The 25,670-nt window shown below is 41.3% G+C and overlaps 1 protein-coding gene across 1 annotated transcript; it reads right to left on the minus strand.

The window, feature by feature from the left end:
• Positions 1–819: 819 nt before the first annotated feature.
• Positions 820–15,736, minus strand: dok2 (docking protein 2). The gene is made up of 5 exons (XM_061261575.1): positions 15,566–15,736; positions 11,758–12,063; positions 9,147–9,264; positions 2,084–2,259; positions 820–1,826 (listed from the first exon to the last, which is right to left on the minus strand). Exons 1-5 carry the CDS (start codon positions 15,623–15,625, stop codon positions 831–833), a joined length of 1,656 nt encoding a protein of 551 aa, XP_061117559.1. The 5' UTR covers positions 15,626–15,736; the 3' UTR covers positions 820–830.
• Between the last annotated feature and the right edge of the window lie 9,934 nt (positions 15,737–25,670).

A 25,670-nucleotide genomic window follows, 5' to 3' on the forward strand; every position in this document is an offset into this window, starting at 1 on the left:
ACTTGGAGGGCAGACATTGACACCAGTAAGAAAAAGGCTGGATCTATCCCAGAAAAGGGAGGGCTTCACAACATTTTCAATGCATCACTGCAACTTTGTGTTCTTGAACAAATGTGGGCCTCATGCAAGAACATTTTCCTATTATTGTAAATTTATTTGACTTTTTTATAGGACATTTAATGTTGTCAAATGAAAACTGAGAGAAAATGCTATATAAGGCTATGCGTGTCTGGAAAATTCATCCATAAAATGGCATAGAACCCGCATTTTATTTGTGGTACTGTAGGTGGGTTCTGTCAGATAGATGGCCGATGGGATTAACAGGAACAAGTAGTTGGCATGTGATTGGGTAGACTATTTTTTGTATTCTAGCTGCAATTGTGGTATGCTAGTTTGAAAGTTGATTGTACTCTTAAAGGGTTCTGATTTTCTGCATGTTTACACTAGGACTCGGAACTATACTATCCTCTCAGGTCCTCTTTGCACTTGTTCTTGTTTAATTAGCACTTTGTTGTACGTCGCTCTGGATAAGAGCGTCTGCTAAATGCCATGTAATGTAATGTAATATTGGGTTGGCAAAACATAACAATATGGCGAACTGTTGATAAAACATTTGAGGTGAGAAATAAGCAATGAAGTTGCTGAATCATGATTCATATTTGAGCTACAATTTAAGAACAGATCTGTATGAGTGGTTCTTGCATGAGGCCCATTGTTCTTTTGGCATATTGTTTTGAGAATCTATTGTAATTGATTTCACTGACTGATCTCAAAGCTGCAAAATAAAAACCAATTATCTTCCCAACCTCAGTCAACGCCCAGAAACATTGTTATCTGTTCCCTCTGCTGGTCATTTTTGACATCACATTATCGTAAGGGGAGTCGTCCTCTTCTTTTGGTTGGTCAGGGTCAGGGAAAGCCTTCTTTGGTGGTTTTGGGACAGCATAGTCATCAATGTTAGGGTTGTAAGGATACTCATGGCCACTGGGGTCCACTGCTGTGCCCTGTAATTTCCATGCGTAACCCTTGACCTCTTCCGGTTCGTCGTAAAGGGAGGTGGGCCCCCTGACCCCCGTCACCCTGGGCGCGCACCCCTCAGGCTCATCGTAAATGTGCTCCACCTTGTACTGAGTGGGCTTCTGGCCCTGGGGCTGGCTCTTGCTGACCGGCCTGACTGTTAACTCATCGATAGAGTCATAGATGGGATCAGGTGCCTCTGCGCCGTCTGCACAGTCATCCCTCTCATTGCCTGCTTCCCCAGCTATGGGCGGGTGAGCAGCCAGGAAGGTGGCCATCAGGGCCTTGTTGATAGTGTCAAAGGGGAGGGAGTACTCGTCATGAGAGCCATGCCTGCTCTGACCCGTGGACGTTGGCTTGGCCTCCTCCAGCTCCCCCTGCTCCCGGGGCATGGAGATCTGGGAATAGGCCTGGTCCTCGCTGTTGAGGAGCGGGCAGCTGGAAATATTCTTGACCTGGTTCTTCCGGGGGGGCGGCCTGGTGTCCAGGGTGAGGCTCTTAACCCCCGTCAGCGCTTTGTCGATGGGCGGCTCCAGCCTGGACCAGGTGCCTGGCAGCGAGGCGGGGCCATCCCTGGTGGGGGCTTCAGTGATGGTGCTGTAGACGCTGCTGTCCTTGGTCACCGGGTGTCTGGGGCCCGGCTCCATGTCGGCTCCTCCCGAGGCTTGCCTGTAGGGGGTGAGCGTGTTCTTCTTCAGGTTGATGGCCATCTCCACGGCTAGGAAGATGCCATTCCCCTGCTTGGTCTCAAACTCGAAGTTCCCTTCTCCGGTGTCACATCGACGCCCCGCTTCAAAGGAAAAGGTAATCTGAAACAGAAGGTTTGAGCCTTTATACTTGCTAGCAAATAAGGGAAGGCCGTTAAACTCACGTCAAATTAGTTGGCCCGAAAGGAGACTATCTTAAAAGAAAAACCTCTGGATAATCCCATTCTTCATGTTTGACAGGTTCTTAGCTTTAATATTAGGTTCAAAGCAATGTAGTTATATAACTTTTGTTTAAAATGTTAAGTTTGTTGGATTGAAGTCCTTTTGAAATTGTTCTTTGAGTTTTGCAGCAGTGTTACCTTGTCCCGGCCGAACCTTCGGAGGAAACGGTAGGGCCAGGTGAAGAGCACCTCTCCTGACTTTGGGTCCATGAGTATGAGGCTGTCTGAATCGGCACGCAGGAAGAAGGATCCACGTATCTGGCACCTCTCTGAGGCCTCCGTTTTTCTCACCACCACCCTGAAGTCCTTTACAGCTGGTGAAGCAAATAAAAATAGCATCTCTGTACTTTCAACATTTAGAAAAAGGAGAAAAACATTGTTTCTCTGCCAGCCTCCAACCAATGTCACACAATTAGCGATGCAGTGTGCAGTGTTATGCATTTCTGAGGCACATGGGTGCCAGGTGGCCTTCCTTAGCATGTTGTGTCCTGAATATGTACTGCATGTTGCTTAAGTGCGGTTGCAAAACCATGTTGAATTGTTGGCAGATTCTTCAAAAGATTCAAATAATTAAATTACCCTAGGCTGGAAACTGCATCAAACTATATAGCCCTGCCATGGAAATGTTTCCACAAAGGAGCCAACAAACGGTGATCATGTCTCATTTATGGCCTATACTGTAATTTAAAAGGCGGAAAAACATATTTATTTCCATTCACGTGGAAGGCAATCGCACTGGAAAATAGTATTACAGCCCATTGGCTTAAAATCACCCTTCACCATCCCACTTAAAATTATGTTCTAATATTGCACTGAAATACCAGTAATATCCATTAGAGTAATGAGACGCCTCAAAATAAATAAAAAGGAGATACGGTCTTTGCTTAGGCAGATAGTTACAGCGGTAATGGAAAACCAGCCAAACCTATTATGCTCTGTCATTGCTTCAGTGTGAAAAGGGCACCCACAGAGTGACTTCCCCTTTCACCATGAAGATGCTGTTTGTTTCTCAGTTTTCTTCTCATTTTCATTCTGCCTCTGGCATGCATATTCTGAAGTTAGCAGACTCTATGTTAAGTTTCAGGAAGGGGGGTTGTATGTCGTGTTTCTTCTAGGTTATATCTGACTCATGGGCCTATACAAATTTATTTAAACTTTCAGCAAATCAAAATAATCCAAAACTCTATTCACATTCCATAATAGTATGTTATACAAGTATTTAATATTTAAATATACGATTTGGCTACATAATCACTACTACATAATCGTTACTGTTAATCACTACTAACATGGAAACAGGTTTTGTGGTTTGTGTAATTTGGTAACATTTTATAATAGGTTTAAATTAATTGGTATTGACTCATGTAGCTGTTAACAAACTAATTGCTGTTAGGCTCTACAGCAGGGGTCACCAACACGGTGCCCGCGGGCACCAGGTCGCCCCCAAGGACCACATGAGTCGCCCGCAGGCCTGTTCTAAAAATAGCATAGCATCTAAAATTTAATTTTATTCTGTTGCTATTTTCTTTAATCACACTTGCATTTATATAGATTTAAAAATGACAATATCTTAAAAATATGTTTATTATACATGAAGTTTAGATAAGTTTAGGTGAACTCTGACCTACTCTAGTTCAAAGGTCAGTATTGTGCGCGTGACAAAACAAACTGGTAGCCCTTAGTATGACTCAGTACCCATGAAGTAGCTCTCAGTTTCAAAAAGGTTGGTGACCCCTGCTCTACAGCATGTGTTCATGTTTTCGTACATCATTAATGTTACCCACTACATTAGTTAATACCAATTCATATTGGAATGAAAAAAACAGTTAATGTAACTTAATATATTAACTTAATATAACTTTATTATATGGTTTGCTAATGTAGAAATATTCTTGTGACTAATACATTATCCAGCAGTCAACAAATGCATTAACAAATCAAAAGTTAATCTCATGCTTAATTTATGTATTCCTCCACCAGTTAATTCATGTTAACAACAACATTAATTCATGTACCTTATTGAAAGGTGTGACCTGTAATTATCACAGCATAATACTACCTACATACAATGCAATTACAATGTTTTGACAATAACAACACCTGCAGTATTTCTGCGACTTCAGACTAAGGACCTGTACTGAATGAGAACTTGTTGCCTGTGTTGTAACGCTATAGCGCATATGGGGCACAGTCTGTTACAGGAAGTTGCAGACAGACATCTCCCAGCTTGTGTGCTCTGTTACCTTTCTGCCTGTTTCCCAGCAGCTTGTATACACCTGTACAAAAGATGTGGTTTAAGAGCAGTTGGCTTATTCGTAATATGGGGGCTCTGAAGCCACAGCCTTGGCTCCACAGAGACAAGGCTGATCTGAAGATATAAACAATCCCCTGCCGCAGCTGCGCACGTTGATTTGATCTCTCAGCTCCCCCTCAACAGACGAAAAAAAGATAGAAAAGCCTATTTCCTTCCTGTAGACTCGATGCGCTATAATAGAACTTTGCAGTGCAGAAAATAGACCAGGTGACTTCCATGTGTGGTTTTGCCTCTCTGCTACTGGGGTGGAATTTAAACAGGTGCTTTCTTTCTTGTGCTCATCTCCATTTTTTTCATTTGTCTATATTTTGTTTCTAAACAAGTAAGAGCCATGTGGCACACCAAACTCATATCTCCTTCTCTAAAACATTGCAGACCTCAGACTGCTTTGCTTTGCCAGAAATCTCTCCAGTCCTGCCAGGCACTCACAAATATCTGCAGTAGAAATGGTACGGCTGAGTGGTCTTTGCACTCTACTGGGCTTTTTCTACGATTTGCCTGTGATGTGCAGCAGTGTGTGTGACTGCAATACACATTCTGATACTGGCTCACACACCATGTATTCTTTGGTGTGGCACTCTCCTTTAACTCGCCCAGACCATCATCTCCAGCATGCCGGGTGAGAGATTCTGAACTGTGAAGGAGTAGAGACGATGTCCATGGCTGTGTGGCCGCACAATATTCCAAGGTTTGTGAGATTTGTATAGAGTACACGGTCTCATCCAATCAAAACCCCTAGCAGGTGCTTTCTCCCCAGTGATAGACAGGCAGCTGAGGAGATTGGCAAACTCCAAAGCCTTCAGCTTTTCTGATGCAGAGGCATTAGCATGCCACCTGCCCCAATGTGCGACCCCCTCTACTTGATTTAAAGCATTTCTGTAAAGCGCATTGCTAATTTTATACAAATAAACACATTTAAGCTTGAAACACAACAATAATTGCTACTCTTTTGATGTGATGTTAAGTCCTACCCATGTGTGTTGGGACCTACCTTGATAATAAAATTAAGCTAATTGTTAGCAGGGCTTTGTTATCCTGAATTCTGAATCCCTGCTCATGATGGGGTAGACTGCTAACAGATGCTCAGGGATGGTTCTCTCTCCCTTAGGCCCCTGACGGTACAGCCTTTTTTTGTGCATGTGGCTGTATGATGAACTTTGTAAATCATCTGCCGATTACAGTTCCACAACGCAGCACAACAATGTGTCCTTTTCCTGCGGACAGCATTACATATGTATATCTGTGGGCTTCACGCACAAAGTTTTTGATGGTTTCACCGGGCTCCCATGGGTACAGTGGTGTTAGTGTGTGTATGTGTGAAAAGGACAGAGAGGTACAGTAAAGAAAGGGTGACAGGGAGCAAGAGCAGAAGAGCCAGAGAAATGCATCCATATTTTGGCAGGATTTAAGTGATTGCTTCAGAAACATTTACACAGGGACAGGGGATGTTGTTTCTTGCTGGTATCACCCTTCAGCTGATGAATCCTCTAGTGTTTGCAGTGGACAGGTTATGGTGGAACAGCTGAATGTTATGAGAATGATTTTTGGCAGTTCTTGGCAATTTAAAGTTTCGTTAAACTTTGGCAGTTCTCATATTTAAACATCAGTGCTGAGAATCTTTAGAATCTCTCATTATCTTCTCTACAGTGTTAAAATGAACTGTTTTAATAATTTAAAGGTCTTGAGATAAGATCCGCAACAAAATAATGAGAATTTAACATTTACTTCCTGTAACTTTCTATAACTACAGCATGGCAAATACTTTGTAGTGAAGATCACTGGCTCTGACTTAAATCCAAATTAAGTCACTGGAGACCAGCAAGACTGAAAGGCCCATCAGTGGATCTATTTCTTTTGTATACAATGTGACATCATGATTGAGATTACAACTGAATAATGCAAAAAGTAGCTCAACCATTTAGAGTTTATCAAACTCTAAATATTTACAATGGCCAAGGGGTAGCGGTGTGATTATTGATTAAAGAAATGTGGTAATAACTGTGGCACACGTAATTGAGATCAGATGCATTGATTGTGAATAATTACTTTTTGCCCCTCAAGCTTAAGAAGCTGGCTGAGTTTTCACAGTGCTCTCATCTGTTGTACATACAGCACCACAGTGCAGAAGCCATCTTCAACATGAGCCTTTTACCAGCATAAGAACAGGGAAGTTGGAAATAAACATTTGAAGATTTTTATGGCTTTCCCTAAAGGCAGCGACATATTTTGTGTGTTCAGGGGTTGCTCTTGCTGAGAGACAATCTATTGTGGCATGCCAGAAATGCTTTGAATCAACGGTTCCCTCGAAAAGTATTGGAACAACAAGTTCAATTCCTTTGTTTTTGCCATATACTGAAGACAATTGAGTTTGAGATCAAAAGATGTACATGAGATGACAGATCCAAACTAATTCGGAGGAACTTCATCATGCAGGAAGACAATAACCCAGAACACACTGCCAACACAAGAAGGGACTTCATTAGGGAGAAAAAGTAGAAAGTTTTAGACTGGCCAAGTCAATCACCAGACCTTAACCTAATTGAGCATGCATTTCACTTCCTGAAGAGGAGATTGAAGCAAACCCCTCGAAACAACTGAAAAAGGCTGCAGTAAAGGCCTGGAAAAGCATGACAAAAGAAGAATGCAACAGTTTGGTGATGTCAATAGGTCGCAGGCTTGATGAAGTTATTGCAAGAATATGATATGCTACCAAATATTAAGTGTTATTTACTTTCATTTGCTTAAAAACTCTGTTCCAATACGGTTCAGTGTATTGCAAAAACAAACAAATTGGCCTTGCTGTTCTAATACTTTTGGAGGGGACTGTATTTTCATTTTGGTATGCAAATGAGTGTGTTTTTACGATGCAGGTTTGCCACATGTAGGAGAAATTTTAGAACAAGGACTTATACTTTAGCATTGTAATTAGTTCCCACTGTTAAATGAAAGGATAAAGAAAACTTCTTAAAATAATATAACATTTCCTTAAAAACTGCAACAGTATCCAATAGAGCTTTACAAATAGATGGAACGAAACAGAGTGTGTTTGATGTGAAAGGAAACGAGAGACAGTTTTGCAGATGTGCTACACTGAACAGGATGTAGTATGTTTGAGCGATAACTGGACAGTTTGTAGGGTTGGGAGGATGATGATCACACGCAGCCACATGACAGGTAAAGCCACAAGGCAGAAGTATTTTCCACTGTGTAGTATTTAGATGGCAAGAAAGGGAAGTGGTCATGAGTCCTCATCTTCTTTAAAATGAATATGTTAGCTCATTGCATGACTGCGGGCTTACTATGCCTGTGTACATGTACATTAATGTAATAGTCCCTTCAACCATTTAAAACTGTATTGAACAGCCATGTCAAAATTGTCTTGCCCCTGTTCACTGTTGAGAACTTTTATAGAATATTTTATCAGTATTTACACTGTACATATACTCAGTGATCACTTTATTAGGTTGACCTGTAGACCAGCTTGTTCATGCAAATATTTAATTAGTCAGTCATGTGGCAGCGACTAAATGCATAAAAGCATGCAGACGTGGTCTGGTTTGGGATCTAAGTGAAATGATTGTTGGTGCCAGACAGGGTTTGAGTGTCTGAGAAACTGCTGATCTCCTGTGTTCAGATACAAAATATATTGTATATAGCGAGTGAAATGAGATACAGTACATAGCTTTGCTAATGTATCTTTGCTGTGTAGAGTGGGTATAGTGGTGCACAGAGATAAAGAAAAAGTTCTCCTGTAGAGTTCTTCATGGTGGCGTTACTGTAAGCAAATTAAGAGTTAATCTGCGCACTCAGTGTACATTCCTGGTGGTTGTAGAGAGGGGTTGAGGGCGAGATGGTCTTCTTGAGAAGTGCAGTGCTTCCACAGCTTGTGGAAACAAAGCGCAAGGTATAGGGCTGTTATCCCTATGCCTTTTCAGTGTGACGCTGTATCCTCTCACTTTCCTTTTACAGCATATTCAATAACAATTCAATTGAAAGTAGAGGCAGATTGGGGGCTTCATAGTGAATGCTGGTGACTGAGGGCCAGTTTGTCCGTCCTCTTTTCATGTTTTTGCTACGTTTCAATGCTGGTGGTCTCCTTGATGTGCTGTGACTGTGGAGGCCAGTCACCTGGGTTCCTGACTATCTCTTTGGGAGGTTCACACACACTGGCGCCCAGGAGCTGAAGGTGGGAATTCAGCCACCACTCCCTACATAGAGGAGGGGCTTGATTCCTCTCTACCCCGCAGGCTGCGGCCTGTCACCGTTTTCATACACCTCACACGTTCAGGGACAGTGCTCCTCCTGCCTCGGGCTCATTACAACCGCCTTCTGTGTCTTCCTAGCACACATACGGTCCCCCAGGCGGTCTTCAGTATTTACAGCGAGAGACAGCACGGCCCTGTTCCCAGGCAGTGAAGCAAAGAGCCAGAGACAGAGCCACAGCGACAGAAAGAGAGAGTGGGAGGCTGTGCCGTCGCTGTGTGTGTGGCCCACTGAGATCAAACCCTCTACTTTGACAGCTTATGCTCATTCAATACACTAATGCCTGTTTAGGCGAAAGCCTTACATGTAGATGCACCCCAGGCTCTGTACACCGAGTCACCCAATTAATTCAGTCAACAGGTTGACTTGCTCTGGATAAGAGCATCTGCTAATTGACTTTAATGTAATGTAACGGCTGGACAAAGCAGTTGCTTCTGAATCTGTGTGACGACTAACATTCCTACATCTGTTTGCTTAGCATTTTGTAAATGCTACACAGTAAACAGTGTACATATGGTCCCTATTGGACTCCTATGTACTTGGTTGAGTTGAATTAACACTGGACATTGTATTGTGTATGTACCATTTGTCAGACCCTAAGCATGAATAGCCATGTTTTCTCACCATGGTCTCTTCTGCTGTAGAGAGAGTTCTCCTCCATTGTGGACTCTTCTGGGTCCCCTCTTGAGTGCCCCCTCTGGACGCTGCCACGCTTGGCCATCCCCCAGTCTGTCCAATTTTTCTGCATGGGGTTGCAAAAACGCAGACATCAGCAGACAACCACAATTGCTCAAGTTTCTGTCTGTATACGCTCAAGGTTGGGTCCCAGATGGAAACTCCTCCCTGTCAACATGAACATACTGCTGGGTATGCTTTTTTATGTGGTTTGAACACAAGATGAATGCACAGTAGTTATTTTTAGGGCCTGAGGTTTCACCTTCAGTATCTTCACTTAGCGACAAGAAAGGGCACCAAATGTACAGGCAATAGCTAAAGAAAAAGAAAGGAAAAATGAACAGGTTCTGTTTACATGTACCAAAATGACATTTCTGTACTGTTGAGTTACTTTGTCACATCCTCTTTACAGTATGCTTATAGTTGCATCATGCATCTTGTTAAAAATATGAAAATATGTTCTAAGAAATTGAGCTCTATCATTAATAAAAAATTAACTTAACTCAGCTCATTCAAATAGGTATAAAAGATGACATTTTAGGCCTGCACAGCATGTTGGCTGTGGTATGAATTGTCCAAAACTCATGTCAAAGGTTTACAATCACCACAGCTTAATTTGGCCTGACAAAGCATACAGAACTGCTGCACAGACTTTTCAGGCACAATCCTCCCTCTCAAAGCAGGACATTGCAGTTGTGACAGAGAAGTTTCTGACACATTTACAATATATATTGTCAAATTATTTACCATGATATTTAAATGTTTTTTGATGCATTTCTACATTACAGCCCGAGTCACATCTTTTTGTAATATTTTAAGTACTGGATAGAGAAATCCATCGGACACATATTTTGGTAACATTTTACATTAAGGTTCCATGAATTGGCATGAAGTAATGTAGTTGTTAACTAACTACTACTGAGAAGTTAATCTGTGCAGCTCTGTTAATGTATTTGTACATCATTCAGTCATGTTAACAAATACATTAGTTATTGCCCATTCATAATGGAATGAAAACGTCAGTTAATATATTTGTAAAACTAATTATATGTTTATCCTATGGATTGTTAATTTATAAATATCTTGTAACAAATATGTTAGTTAGTTGTTAAGAAATGTATTAACTAATCAAAAGTAAATTTCATGCTTGATGTCATTAATTCATGTTAAGTATCTTAGTTAATATTAGAATAGTTCATGATCAGTGTGATCCATGATTTTTTGCTGAATCTATCTGAATAAAATGTATGAAGGTAATTATCTAATTAGGACTGGTTCAGACGGCATAATTAGTGAAAAGTAAGTACAGCATTAATTCCAGCAATCCAGACCATTGGTCAGTAGTGATAATTCATATTTCACTGTGTTTGTCCCTGCATGGCATGGTCAAAAGATTAATTTTGATGTATCTCAGAAGAATTGAGTGTCACAGATTCCTACAGAACAAAGCTCATGAAGACAGGAGCTCTCGCTCCATGGCTTCCAAGAAACAGAGGGAAGGGATTCTAGGTAGTCATATGTGCCGAGTTGAAATCCATTATAAACATAACTGCCAAATAAGGTAATTTTGCATCTGTGGTAATGTGTACAGCCAGTGGTATGCAGTACAAGCAAACCCAAAAACCAGCCCACAATATTTCTCATATTCTGACGTTAGTAAGTTTGAGTTTGCATTTGCAAACAGGCACAGGACATACTGAATACCGCATACTGTCTAGTCAACTTCTGCTGTCAAACCGATCTGCAACAGTGAATAATGTGCACTCAAACTGAGCATTTACAGTAACTCCCGCCACCCTGCTTAGTTGTGTGCGTCAAATGGTTTCTGGGATGGGCTTGTGTAAGATCAATCATTGCATTAGTCAGTCTGTGTCACTAAGGGCTGTGTCACTAAGGGCTTGCATTTCTTATTATAATTGTATGAAAGTGAACAGCCGAAAATGTAGTCTGGATCTGAGTCCAGGGTCCAACAGTGCATGGACCTTTGAGAATATTCATGCTGACAACACGATACATGGCTAGGCCGTTCCCAGAAGGCAAACCCATCCCCCCATTGCACTAAAACCCAGAGTACTGCTCCTTAAATATTACAACAGATTCTGTGTGTTTTGTTTCCCAAGTTGAATGTTAAGCACTGGTAAGGAATGTCTATTTTAGTGCTTCCAGCCCGAGTGTGGGGCAGGGGGCCGTGACTCACGCTGGCCTGGAGTCATCTGACACTGAGCGTTTCGGTGCTGGGGTGGGAGCAGTGGGGGCACTGTGCCGGTCCCATGTCTCTACCTCCTGTGCGCCCCCAGTCAGCCGCCAGTGAGGTCACACCAGCTTCCCGTTTTACGCACACTGTATTTGTAATCGTGATGTTAGATGTGTTAACTGTGTATGTGTGTTGCGAGCATGCATGCATGTGCAAAAACATAAACAGGCACACTATATGGCGGTGATGACCCTTTTACCCAATTGCAATTTTGGCTGACTGTGTGTCCTGATTTGAGTGATAACATGAAAAGAGATCTTTGCAAATGTGCAGTGCAAACAGATGGAAGGGATCGGGTTAACGTACAGGGAAGGCGATCTCACAAAGGGTCTGGGTCCAGTCCTCCAGCTCGGAGTTCTCCGCAGCAAACACAAAGAGCTTCTCGGTGGTCTCCACCACAAAGGGGCAGCAGTCCCTGGGACAGCCCTCCACTTCCTTCTCCGCCACACGGATGCAGTCGCTCAGCTTGATCACCTTCTTGTTCTCCTGCTTGCGGAGGCTCTTGTCAGCCTTCTCCATGCTGACTGCATTGTCTTTGCACTCAAAGAACTCCATTCGAGAGATGGAGCAGGTGCTCTCTCTGTAGATGACCGACCACACCTTCTTCCATTTCTACAGGGGAGAAGTCAGGTTCAGTATAAGGGTAATACTGATGAGCCTTCAGGTTGATATTGAATTAAGGCCAGCACAGATTATTTCTCGTGACAGCTCCCCCCAAAATAATTTTTTATCTAATTCAACTACCTATATATTGCAGGGAATTCCTCTAAAATAGTTCTGATAAAATTATTATGATGAGGACAATATTTTCAGTAATATTTGAAAGAAGTTGGCAGTCCAAGGACTATGTAAAGGTAAAAAACACAAGTTTTCATAATTGTATTCTTGTCTGTTAGTCAAGTCTATAGTTGGGTAGAAAAATATACTGTATGGAGTAAGCTCAATATTATCATTTTATAAGGTCTAAACTGTAGTTCAATAATGCAGGTGGAATTGTGTGATTGAAACTTCCTTTGATATTTTGTAACTTCATATACATATTTATATCCAAATGTTACTGAGGTCAAAATGGGGTTTTCTATGTCAGCACTGAATTATTATATAAATACTATTTGAATGGAACAAACTACACATTTGATTTTCCTAGCAAATCTCTTTCTTTCTCAGAAATCTTCTTTTCAATCACATTTTGAGTAAGGCTCTCTGCACTGTGCATTAAAAACCTGTTTCACATTTCGGAGCAAAACCAAAACCTGCTTGTTGAGTACTAAATCAGAATTTTATTTTATACCCTGGGGCAAAGTCCAGCTATGACCAGCTTCAAATGACCAGCTACCAGCTGTTTCAAGATATAGCTTGAGCTGGTCTAACCATGCTATGTATGGAGCTGGTCTGAGCTGGTCAACCAGCTACCAGCTTGAGCTGTTTTTTTCAGCAGGGATACATGGCTATCATTTATAAAACATGAGCCAGCCGGCAGTCTGTGGTGTGTATCTAAAGACACAGTGGAAAGGGATTTCGCAAGAAGCCCTGCTATCATGTAGTTAACACCAGATCTGATCTTTTGGGCGGTTTTCTAGAAGCTTTTTCACCTCTGCCTGTGATCTCTACTGTCAGAGATGCTCTCAGTGCTCTGGAGATTTCCTTCAGAAGCTAATGAAAACACAAACAGAAACCGCTATGGCTGCTTTTCCACCAAATGGTATTTTTATGAAAGCTAGCTGAAAATTTTGCTGGGTTACCTGAAATGCTCTTCCACAAGACCATGAAAAAAAGATTGAAAGCAACAGCCTCTGACTCCATGGATTAACCATGACCCGAGTGCAATATTTACACAAAATGCCCAGCATCGACTTTCAAATGTCATGTCGGATGGATGAATGATCTTCTTTTCTTTTTTCTTTTACTTCTAACTGGCTCTTAGAATGTCATCTTGACATTAAACTGCTCAGCCATCAAAATCGTCCTTTGGCATTACAAAAAAAAACTATCAGAAGCACACAGCAAAAGAGCCAACATTGAGGCTGCTTGTCTAAATTAGCTATATAGAGTGCCATCAAAGTGTGCACTAGCAGATCCTGTAATCAGATAAATGTACTATGGACAACAACGTCTTTAGTACTCTTTATGTTGACAGTGATTGTTTTGCATGTATATTTATACAGCAAGATGATTTGAATTTTTACCAACCAAAGAGCCCGTGTAGGGGCTGTTAGTTTACAGCTTGTTCCTAGGGGCTGCTTACAATGTACACAAACACACAAAGCCTCATTCAAAGCTGCCACTAATTTGTTTAAGCCCTTGTGTAGAAATGTATGTATATGTATAAAGGGTGACATATTGTATCTCATTACATGTTACTTCTCCTGAAAATCAATTTTTTGCAATTTAATCAACCTATTGATTTGAAATGATGTCAGCTGTATTTCAATCGGTCAAGGCTATTTCTGCTAATTTGTCCAATTTTAGAGTGAAAATGTGGTCAGACTAATTTCATGAAAATCCCAAGTGGGTATACTTAACTTTGTTTTCCAAACATCAATGAAAAATACATGGGAATGTGATTATTTGTAAAGTCTTTTTTGAACCGAAACAATATACAAATGTTCAACCTGATACAACAAGTGATTAAAATGTTCCAGATGACCGGGCTCACCAATTCAGAGAATGTGAGAATGTTCTAGACAGAGAAATAGGATATCTCGAAAATCATTTATTTCTAAATGTCAACACAGACTCAAAAGACAAATATTTTAGAAGCTTCATGCATTTTAATCTGCTGCCTTTAAATTACATGTTTAGCAAAATAAGACTTTAAGTGCTCTGAATCAAACACTTTTATACAGTCAAATAAAATGTTTATTTTTATGAGTCAAATCTCCTGATTGATGTGCCCATACCTTCCATCACCCTCCGCATTTATGACACAATATAGCTACTATAAAACTTCCAACGAACCACTGCATTGTGGCACTTGGACGATGATCTCCTGGCCTATAGTTTCATATCCTTTAGTCATTCTTTAGTCACATGGGGAAAATCTCAGAACAATGTTTTGAAGAAAGCATTTGATTAATCATGCAATTTTAACCAAAACAACACAAAATAAGAGCTTCCACCTGTGTAGCGTGATTAATACATACATTTCAAGGTCTGATTTGTCTGTTTTTGTTTGTTTGTTTGTTGAAATTTCTGGAACAAAATAAATCCCAGGAGATTATTGATCCCAGTTCAGTGAGACATTGTCATGGAGGAACGATTGCCCAAAGTATTTATTCAGAATTCATTATTATCTTGAACTTTATTTCATACAACTTAGTGAGTCGTTAATTGATCGGCCTATGGTATGTTTTACGACAACATTTTCTCTGACATTTATTTTCAAACAGCATAACCAATTGGCTTTTTACCCCACTGTTTAAAAAGGAAATTGCTGACTTTCAAGTCTTTAAACATATTATTTCAGTTTTAGTGTGAAATAATGGGCATTTTAGGTATTTTCTGGTGACCTGCTTGCAAAGAATCTTCCTGGGGTTGTACGTGTGTATATTATTTTATATAGTTATGCTCAATATTATTTTTGGATGGAATTATGTCCTATGGCGCATGCAACCCGAGAACTCTGCTCAAGAAAAGAAGTACCAACATGAAATAAAATCATATATAGCCTACTGCATATGTATAGTTGCCATGAATACATTCCATCAAATTAATCTGTTCATATATACAGCCCCAGGAAACATAACACGTCTGTGTAAGATACTTTGGTGTTACTTGAAGTGTAGTTTCTTGATTTCCCCCACAAAATTCTAAAGGCACGAAACCGACAGCAGCCATTGTAAAGCCAGCAGGTCATGAGAAAGTTCTTTTGAAAATATCCTTTATTGTGCACAAAACATATCTGGGCCGCTCAAAAGCATGCAATATACCAGAAACTCTCAAAATTTCAACTGAAAGTATGTATAAGAAAACACTACAACCATCCCTTTAAGTACCCATCACCAGGTCATTGCAATATGAAATACCGATAGCTCCATGTAGATCAGACATGCAGTACAATGGCCTTAAAGCAAAAGAGCCTGGAGTATAGTGCGACGCAGGTATAGTGTTTTACCTTGCCAAACCTCTGCTGCTGAATGTACAGTATTCCCTTCTTCCTGACGTCCTCATCCATGGCGAACAGACTCCCCCAGGATTTCTCCTCCGCTGGCCCCGCTGAGCCGTCTCTAACCCTGCAGCACAGCGAGCTGAGCCTGTGGTGACTGCAAGTGACGCAAAGGCCCCAAGTTCCCTGTCAGCGCGACTTCCTGTGCATTCTGTGCCAGTGTACAAACTCAGCCTGCTTCCGCTGAAAAATGATCAGAACAGTGTGTGAGTGTGCACGAGCGCACATTCACGTATTTGCGACAGGCTGTGCGTTCTTTGAAAACCACGACCCTCAGATTTGGTGCTCCATTCTATTTCTGTTGTGTCTTGTCGATGACCTCAGAGCTCGGTTTAACTCTTACTCAACCTCCTCTCACCTTTCTCCGACATAGGAAGGAAGGTCTAATTACATTATACTTAAGTAGTTATCAATGGTCTATTTAATTTGCCTCACTACTGTGGTTCATTGTAAATCTATGCAACAAGCACAATGTTACACAATGGAGGTATGCAAATCTCACCTGGTCCTAGAGCAGTAATGAAACATAAGGTTTGGGTTGAATGTAGACCATGCCAGTGGCAACCACAGTAGTTCTGCAGGTGTTGCCAAATTGTATTGTCATTGTCATGATACAATCAAAAATGAAGATGTTGTGTGACTGTTCTCAACATCATTTTAGGTTTCAGTTGGCTGGTTCTCAACCCTCATCTCTTAAAAGCTACTCCTCCAGCAGTGGTGGTGTCCTGTCCTCCTCAGCTCCATCAGTTGTGTTGTACTCAGTCACAGTCGCTGTGCAGCTCTGTCATGGCTTTGAGTGAAAATACTTGGTAGCTGGCTACACAAGCACTTTAGTGGAGATATTCTAGTATGCACCCTACAAAGTGATTGAGGGCTCTACAGGCTTAATGCGCTATCCACACTGGGGTGTAAAGAAAAAGGGTATTTTACCAATCTCTAGTGTGAAAGGCCCCCATCATGAGACTCATATCCATCCTACATCATACTCTTTTCTCCTATTCCATCATTTTCTTTCATTTTCACTCCCTCCCTTCACCACTCATGCCATCCCCTTATGTGTTCACTTCACAGTTCCACTTTATTCCACTTTATTCTTTAAGACTGTTATATTGAATGAAATTCTTACAATCATACTGTGATTTAGACTTGTCTTAGCTAGATCTTAACAAGACATAAACTGTACTTGTACTTGCTCTGAGTACCAGCTTCTGATACCAGTCTTGGCAGTTGCAGTATTTTCACAAGATTATTTTTAGGTTTTGCAACCTCACTGTTCTAGTCCTGTGGTCAGAAAACAGCATCCCGTTCCTCTTTTAGTTTTCCATCAGCTTTTGCAAGACTTCTGTCATTGTCACTGTCATTTTATTCACAGTCATTTTGTACAAACAGCAAACATGTAACCAATTATGGTTTGATGCAAGGTCATTGCATTAAATATGGACTTTATTATTGTTCATAACTAAAAACAAATCACATTTATCCAGTAAGGTTTGGAATAAATACAGGAAGTCTGGAATAAGGTTTATCCAAATACAGTGGGATGCATGATTTGCATAGGTCATTTGTATATTGCATGGCATGCAGTTTTAAATGTTTTAGGTTGTATTCAATCGCCCTATCTTCTGCATTGTACCGAAGGCATGGTTCTCTGTTGAGTCTTGCATACACCCTTCCTTTACACATATGTCATTTCCTCACTGTGCAATCGCCAGCCCAGCAACTTCCTGTTGGCAAACAGAAACCTGCAGGGCTGTCTCCTTTTTGAAAAGCTTCACAGAGTTTACCTACATGTCATCTGGGTCAAATTGAAGTAGAAACCTTCATTACAAACAATCTGTCGGATTAAAATATTTTAGTGAAACAAATACTGTTTTGTTCATGGCTGAACTTAATTGTACAATATGGATTCTTTTTTCATTGCGATGGGATCTTCCACTCTTGTATTACGTCAAAGAAAGAGGTAGTTGCAAATAATATAATACTTTTTGCAGTATACAGTCAGAAATAAAATCCTGGTCATTACTGAGGCTGAAAGTCCCTGAAAATCCATTCTTATTTACTAGTCTTTTGAAATGATCTTTTCATAGTTCCATTACTAACTCCACAACCAGTAAAATCCATGAATGCGGCATATTATTTATTTCACTATCTGCATTGAACTGTGGATACTGGGAACTGGAGGCAGAAAACGGTTGTGCTGGTGAGACCACTCTACATTTCATATAATTGCTTAATAATGAGGCCCTCATAAAAATATGACTGCTGTATGTGGTCCTGGTCATGCTTTGAAGGTTATATCTAAATAGTAAAAATACAGATTATTTCCCAATCATCGGTGAGGAAGGACAAAAGGGAAGATGGGTAGAACATTTTGTGGAACTGCTAAACAGACCAGCACCACGGGACCCACCAGACATCCAGCAAGCGGACAGCGATCTGCTAATAGACTGCAGCATTCCAACAAAGGAAGAGATCCGCAAAGCCTTCAAGAAACTGAGGAACTGAGGAAACTGCAGGACCCAATGGTATTCCAGCACAGGCATAGAAGAACACATCCCATCAGAATGGAAGGAGGGCTACCTCATCAAACTACCAAATAAAGGCCATATGAGCCAATGTGCAAACTACAGAGGGATCACACTACTGTCCGTCCCAGGTAAAGTATTCAACAGGATTATACTGGACAGGATGAAGGACGCCGTCGACCCACAGCTCTGAGACCAACAGGCGGGCTTCCGCAAGGACAGGTCCTGCACAGACCAGATTGCAACACTGCGCATAATATTGGAGCACTGGAGTGGAATTCACCTCTATTCATTAATTTCATTGACTACGAAAAGGCTTTCGACAGCTTGGATAGAGAGACCCTCTGGAAGCTGCTCAGACACTGCTCAGAGATGTACAGAAATATCATCAGGAACTCCAATGAGGGGATGACCTGCAGGGTGATACACGGCAGTCAACCCACAGATGCCTTCTAGGTAACAACTGGAGTGGGACAGGGCTGTCTGTCCATTTTTGTTCCTGCTGGCAATAGACTGGATCATGACGCAATCTACAGCAAAGAAACTAAATAGCATACAATGGACATTATGGACGCAAATTAGAAGACCTTGACTTTACAGATGACCTGGCCCTACTCTCCCACGCCCAACAGCAGATGCAGGAAAAGACCAGCATCATTGACAACTCTACTCGGCTTGGGCTTCACATCCACAGAGGAAAGAGCGAGGTCATTAAATCAATGCCAATAACATAACTGAAATGATATTCATCCCTGCTAATACCTCTTCCCATCTGGATCTCTCCATTTCCCTCGGGGATACCACGCTTACGCCATCACCCAGTGCAAGGAACCTCGGCGTGGTGATGGACAGCAGACTGTCCCTCTCCGAGAACATTGCGGTGGTGACCCGGTCATGCAGGTTCTTCCTATACAACATACCGAGAATCCGCCCCTTTCTCACCCCCTACTCGACCCAGCTCCTAGTCCAAGTGATGGTTCTGTCCCGCCTGGACTACAGCAATTCCCTCTTGGCTGGCCTCCCAGCATCCGCCATCAGACCCCTCCAACTTATCCGGAATGCAGCAGCTCATCTGGTCTTCAACCTTCCCAAATACTCACATGTCACCCCCCTACTTACTTCCCTCCACTGGCTGCCTGTCATGGCTCGCATCAAATTCAAAACATTGGTGCTAGCCTTCCAAGCAGTTAAGGGGTCTTCCCCAGCTTACCTACAAAACATCATCAGACCCTACACCCCTGCCAGACCTCTTTGTTCAGCCTCGACAGGCCGCTTGGCACCTCCCCCTCTCCGAACCTCCACCTCCACCTCCACCTCCACCTCCACCTCCACCTCACAGACTACTGTCTGTTCTGGCTCCACGGTGGTGGAATGAACTCCCCGTTGAGGTCAGAACTGTAGAAACTCTCCCCACCTTCAAGCGCAAACTGAAGACGCACCTCTTCAAGCAGCACCTCTCCCCGTCCCTCCCTACCTCCCTGTGAACCTTAATTGTTGTCTTTCTGTGATTTACTTTGTGTATCGGTATTTTTAGTTGGCTAGGTAAGCAGTGTTTGGATAGTTAAGTTTGGTCACTTTTGCTTTGTTGTTTGTTTGTTTGTTTATTTGTTTGTTTAAAAAAAAAAAAAATTCAAATAGGCCCTGGTTATGGGTATGAACTTTGTTGTACGTTGCTCTGGATAACAGCGTCTGCCAAATGCCATTAATGTAATGTAATAACACATCACCCATCATTCTGGAAGGAAGGAAGTTAAACGCATACCTGGGCAGCATTGTCAACAAGCAAGGTGGAACAGATGCTGATGTGAGAGCCAGGATTGGCAAGGCCAGAGGAGCCTTTCTCCAACTAAAAAAAACATCTGGAGCTCAAGAGACCTTTCCATCGTAACCAAGATCAGGATTTTTAACACCAACGTGAAGTCAGTCCTACTCTACAGTGCTGAGACCTGGAGGACCACTGTCACCGCAACCAATAAACTGCAAGTTTTCTTAAACACCTGTCTGCGACTAATCCTTCAGATTCGCTGGCCTAAAACCATCAGCAATAAAGACTTGTGGCAACGAACACAACAACAGCCGGCAGAGAAAGAGATTCTCCAATGGTGTTGGAGATGGATTGGTCATACAGTCTGTAAACCATCCTTGAGCATCACAAGACAATCTCTCAGGTGGAATCCCCAAGGGAGAAGAAAGAGAGGCCCACCACGAAACACCTGGCACAGCTGATGCCAAGAAGATGGGACACACCTGGGGACAGCTGGAGAGGTTGGCCCAGGATCGGGATGCTTGGAGAACCCTTGTTGACGGCCTATGCCCCAGAAGAGGTAATAGGCGCAAGTAAGTATTCGTGGGTAAGAGATCTGGGAGACTTTCAAAGCCCGGTGGGTGGCCTATAACAGTTGATTAAAGAGAAAATTATCTTGGAATCTAGTGATGCAAAAATGTATATCATCAGAAGTCATCATAAGGTGGGAGGTCATAGGTCTGAAAACTGTCATGAAATGTTCTAATATTTATATCTGGAATGGTCATTTATGGCTGATTTTGTGCATTTAAATAAATGTAGTCTACTCATGCTTCTCTGTTCCTGATTTTAATGTATCTTGATCACATAAATATCCTATCTTTTGCCGACCTACATTGTAAAACTCAAGAAGAAAGAGAATGCTCCAGCATTATACAGTCAAGTGGAAACTCTGGGATTTCTTGTTATTGGATCGTTCATGTGATTGACTTGCACAGTACAGTGGCTTGCAAAATTTTGGGCACCCCTGGCTTAAATGAATCTGTACCTGATCGAAAGCAAACCTGAACTCTAAATGGTAATGCAGTTTAACATGAGACATGAGAGCTCATTTTAAAGCAAGATTGCTTTTATTTAAGATTGATTTTAATTGTTTACTGTTTATAAATTCTATAAAAAAGAAAAAGGCCAATGTTTGGGAACCTTTTTGAATTTTTTTTTTTACTTAACTGAAAGACTCTTAACTGGCTACAGAAAGCTACAAGCTGCTATATTTTCCTGAGGAGGAGTTACAAAGTACTAACTGACACACAGGGCCTTTTTCCTTTTATTTTTAACTGTACAAAATGAAAATAAAAAATGAATCTTGCTCTGCTCTGTTCTGTTCACTTATATATTAATTTTAAAAGGTTTTTTTACCAGGGGCGTCCAAATTTTCGCACTTCACTATATTCATGCAAAGTAAATAGAAACAGTCTATGTTATTGTTACGTGCCTCTCCTAGGGCAATCCCTAGCTGTGCCTGCATTTGCGTAGCATGAAGTGTCAACATTGTCAGCATAAATATCTCCATGCTATGTTTCATGATGTGTAAAGAAGAACTATGGCGTCAGAATATGTGTAGAACAGATTCAAAAAACACATTTCAGACATAAAGGATATTAGGCTCTTCTGAGTAGTCATCACAAATGCAAAGTAAGTCAGGAGTGAAAAATGCAATGTTTCTGTGGTTTAGTGTTCTTTTTAACATCCTTAAATGAGCATGTGGATGACACAGATAAAGCTCACCCCGGTCTTCACAATTTCTAATCAACTCAAGAGCACAGCACTCTCTCTGTAATGGAATGTTCATTGTCTTAAGTGCATTCAGAAACCACTTGTACCCACAATACACCTGGGCTTTGCAGGGGATTGTTAGCGTTAGAGCTCTGCCTACTCTGTAATCTAGTTAGCAGACAAATTGTAGTTAATGGTTCTAACAAAGGCTGCATTGATTCCATGAGTCAAGTAGCATTGGTACTCTAAGGATAGTGTTATACAGGTGTAGTAGGGAATAATTAATTTAATCATCGCAGTGACAATGCGACACCTTTTACTAAATAAGGATTTATACAGTAGATTATGTCCCAGCAATGCAACCTAAAGCCTATAGGAATTAATTAATTGAATCAAGGCAGAGTTTCAGATAGTAGCCATTTAAAATTCCCTAAGATTGTAGATTTCAGTATGTATTTATACTTCCAAGAAGATTTTATTTTCCCAAAAACCTAGCATGACATATAACACTTGGAGAATTGAATTTTTGGGACTAAATAAATGCAGGCATGCCACATCAGAACCCAATGTGGATTGAATAACCTGTCCCGCATGAGGTCAAATTGTATTCACCATTGTAGAGAATACCATGTGCTGTACATATTCCTCATATTCTGCGTATATAATATCCACATTTCTGGCAGGGCCTCAGACAAACTGCCAGGCGGTGAGCCAGGGTGTGTACTGGAAGGCACCTGTGCCATGAGGCATTGTGGGTAGGAAATCATGTCAGGTAACATGCCTGACATGATACCTGAAAACCAATTCCCTTGCACACAGAAAATAGCTACAATGAAGATGCATCCAGTGTCATTAGTTGAACATTAATAATATGTGTGTGTGTGTGTGTGTGCGTGTTTGCGTGTGTGTTTGTGCATATGTGTGGGTGTTTCTGTTTTGTTTGCTTGTTTTTTGGCATTAGCTGGGTGATTTAATCTTGGTTATTTTCCTCGTTTACAGAGTTCTGAATGGTGCTCAAAGAGGCACCACAGGCATGTTTTATGTGAAAGGAATGGGATCAGCCACATAATTTGTGGTAGCATTTCTGCTCCTTGAACCAAGTCAGGAATGAGGAAACCTAATGCAATTTGCTTATTTTACAACATATCAACATCGGACACTGATTAGACTCTAGTATGATAAAGACGCTTTCATTCTTTCCTGTATTAAAGGCCTTGAATTAGAGTGGTCATCCATGCTGTGGCTAGCCACAGATTGATGACCGTGACAAATAGTCTGTTGTTTCCCTTATTCTTGTGTTGCTTTCTGGGTCAGTGCATTTTTACACATGAGCATTATCCCCGGGGCTGACGAAAGGCCTTGTTTTTAAGAGCAGTGGCTTCTCAGCTGGAGTTTTTGTGTTGAGCATTATGTTGTCCTTTTTATGGTACGTCCAAAAGTATTTATTATTCGCGTTATTCACACAAGCTATGATTGCTGTTTAGTTTGTCTTGTTTCACTTTGCTTCATGGAAGAATGAAAACAATTAATCATGCCAACAAGAGTAATATTTATTCTTTTCTCCAGTTGAGAGCAAACAATGTTTTTTGGTACAATTGTCTTGCTGTCATATTGCTTTATGTTGATAGTATTAATTATGATAAAACATATCTGTGTCTGCATGATGTGCTGTGTCTGTGGGGTGTATAAAGTCTGGATATATGCAGAGAAATTGCCAGCCCTTTCTACATCTGTTTTGCTTTCAGCTGAGTGATTGTGGATTCTGGGATTTGACAGGCCTGTTGTGACAATATGTTCATTATTACACATCATTCTCATTATAAGGGGTATATTTGTCACCCGCCACAGTCATTCTAAGATCTTAGACTCTCAGGGAGAGAAATTCATTTACCACTCAGAACAAGAGTAGCTATAGTGACTTGCACATGTGAGCTGTTTGTTGACCCTTTCTTGTCAAGCGGAAAAAGAAAAACAATCAAGGCACATCTTAAAGGGAGGCTGAAGACAAAAAGCAATCTGTTTTTCTATCGTTTACAGGCTAGATGGGATTTGGCTGAATTAACCTCACTCAGAAATGCTAAGCAACAGAACTTTATCCTTTTAACCTGGAATAATGTGCTCACAGTGACGATACTTGTTAGATTATAATAAGCTCCAGTGATGTGCCTTAAGTTTCTGTTTTGTTTCACTCCTTTCTGTTATCAAGAGATTTCCCTCCGTTTTCTCACCGGGGGTGTTTGGAGAGGAAATTAGTTTTTATCTCATTGACTCTGCAGTCGATCTGAGACAGCTCAGCCTCTGAAGCTGTGTCCTGGGTCTTTCTGACACAGAGAGGCTTTTGATATGCATATGGAGCCTTTCAAAATGGTGCACAGACCTTGTGGAAAGCCATCCCTAACCCACTGTGGGAGCACCTGGATGTAACCGTCCGTGACACAAAGACTCTAACATCTGGCCCTGGATGTCCTGTTAGCATGTTAGCAGTGCAAACATTGTCTGCTGTAAATTTAAAGTCATCACCCACAGAGGAATTTTAAATATACATATCAGAGTTGCTATAAAAACATTGTGGAAGAAATTTAATAGTGAGTTAGTTTGAGAATTTCCTGCAGTGGGAAAATGCCACTCTTCACATCAACAGAGTGTAATTGTTAGGACAATACCCTGCCCACTTCATGCAGTGAGGTTAGACCGATAAAATACTAGGTCCCTGGCCCACCTCGAATAGGGCATCCATCAAGCAGCCCGATTCCACATCTTTTTATCGACCATACTCACCCCTGAATTAGAGACACATGGTGAACTGTGCATTCCGCAGATGGGGAACAGGTGTTGTTTTACCAGTTCAGGCCTCAGGAGAGTAGAGCTTGACTCAAACTCTGCAGACTGGGGACCTCCCTGTCCCCCTGCAGCAGTGGTGCCCCTCTGCACTCCACGGATTCCACCCGAGTAAATTCAGAATCGGTCTGCTGCAATAGAGTCTTCGTTTTTGATTTGTACAAACAAAATCAGAACAGAACGCACTGACACCACCAAAATATGTTTTCCCATACCTCAAGCCCTAAAGATATGATTTTTGTCTAGACAGTTATAGTGTTCCCTAGCTTTAAAATGTTTTCTGTTATTGTAATTAAAGACAACTGCCGCTGTCTGTAATTAGCACTGCATTTGACTACTGTAATCTGCTGAAGTTACTGTGTTGCCATCATACTGTTGGCCTAAAATTGTCACTGTGGATCACCAAACCACCGCAATGGTGCCTGTGGCATGCCGGACATATTTGGAGATTAAACTCCATTTCTCTAACCCTTAATTAAGGAAATGTAAGTATTTTTGTCTCACGCCCATATCAAATTACCACAAAGAATTTCCCCATTATGTGGAAAATACTATATGTGGCCTTTGGAGAAGAACTGCATTCAGCGCTCTTTCAACTGACAAGTTCCAGTGTTTACATCTACTGGCCAGCAGAGGGCATGCTTTCACGTTGACAGCAGCTGCTTTCACAAGATGTTTGTCTTGATGCTTGATTGCATTTTCAGAAGGGTTGTGAAGAATGACTTCTTTCCTGAATGTAGTTTTTTTGTTTTTTGTTTAGTTTTATCTCCCATTGCCTCACAATCAAAAACAAATACGAAATTCCAATTGTTACTGCGCATTTTCTTAAATAAATTATGTGAACATAAAAACAGAGAAGTGCTAATCGTTTACTTGTGGATACCAAAGCTGGAATTAATTTCAATTCTTTACATCAATTCCAAGCTGTTTTCTAAGATAACTGTTAAGTGATTCCCAATGGCTTCCAGGTGCTGGCAGTGTGTCTCTTCCAAGAACTCACTATACGTTCTTCAAGTTCCTGTTGTTGACCAAGCAGATGGAATTTTAATGGTCTCCTTTTTTCCACACCAGATCATAGAGACAGAGAATCTGACACAATGGCGTTTCCAGTTTGCACCCAGTTGACTCCCATGAATGAATGTTATGTTTTCCACTTTGAGCTCTCAGTCGC

This window comes from Conger conger, chromosome 11 (genome assembly GCF_963514075.1).
Source record: "Conger conger chromosome 11, fConCon1.1, whole genome shotgun sequence".
Classification (NCBI taxonomy): Eukaryota; Metazoa; Chordata; class Actinopteri; order Anguilliformes; family Congridae; genus Conger; species Conger conger.

What these genes read in the sequence shown, in the direction of transcription:
- dok2 (XM_061261575.1), bottom strand. Translation starts at nt 15,625, where the DNA reads ATGGATGAGGACGTCAGGAAGAAGGGAATACTGTACATTCAGCAGCAG. An exon ending in AGCAGCAGAGGTTTGGCAAG is followed by an intron (nt 12,064 to 15,565) that starts GTAAAACACTAT and finishes TCTCCCCTGTAG; the next exon opens with AAATGGAAGAAGGTGTGGTC. An exon ending in CTACAGCAGAAGAGACCATG is followed by an intron (nt 2,260 to 9,146) that starts GTGAGAAAACAT and finishes TTGCTTCACCAG; the next exon opens with CTGTAAAGGACTTCAGGGTG.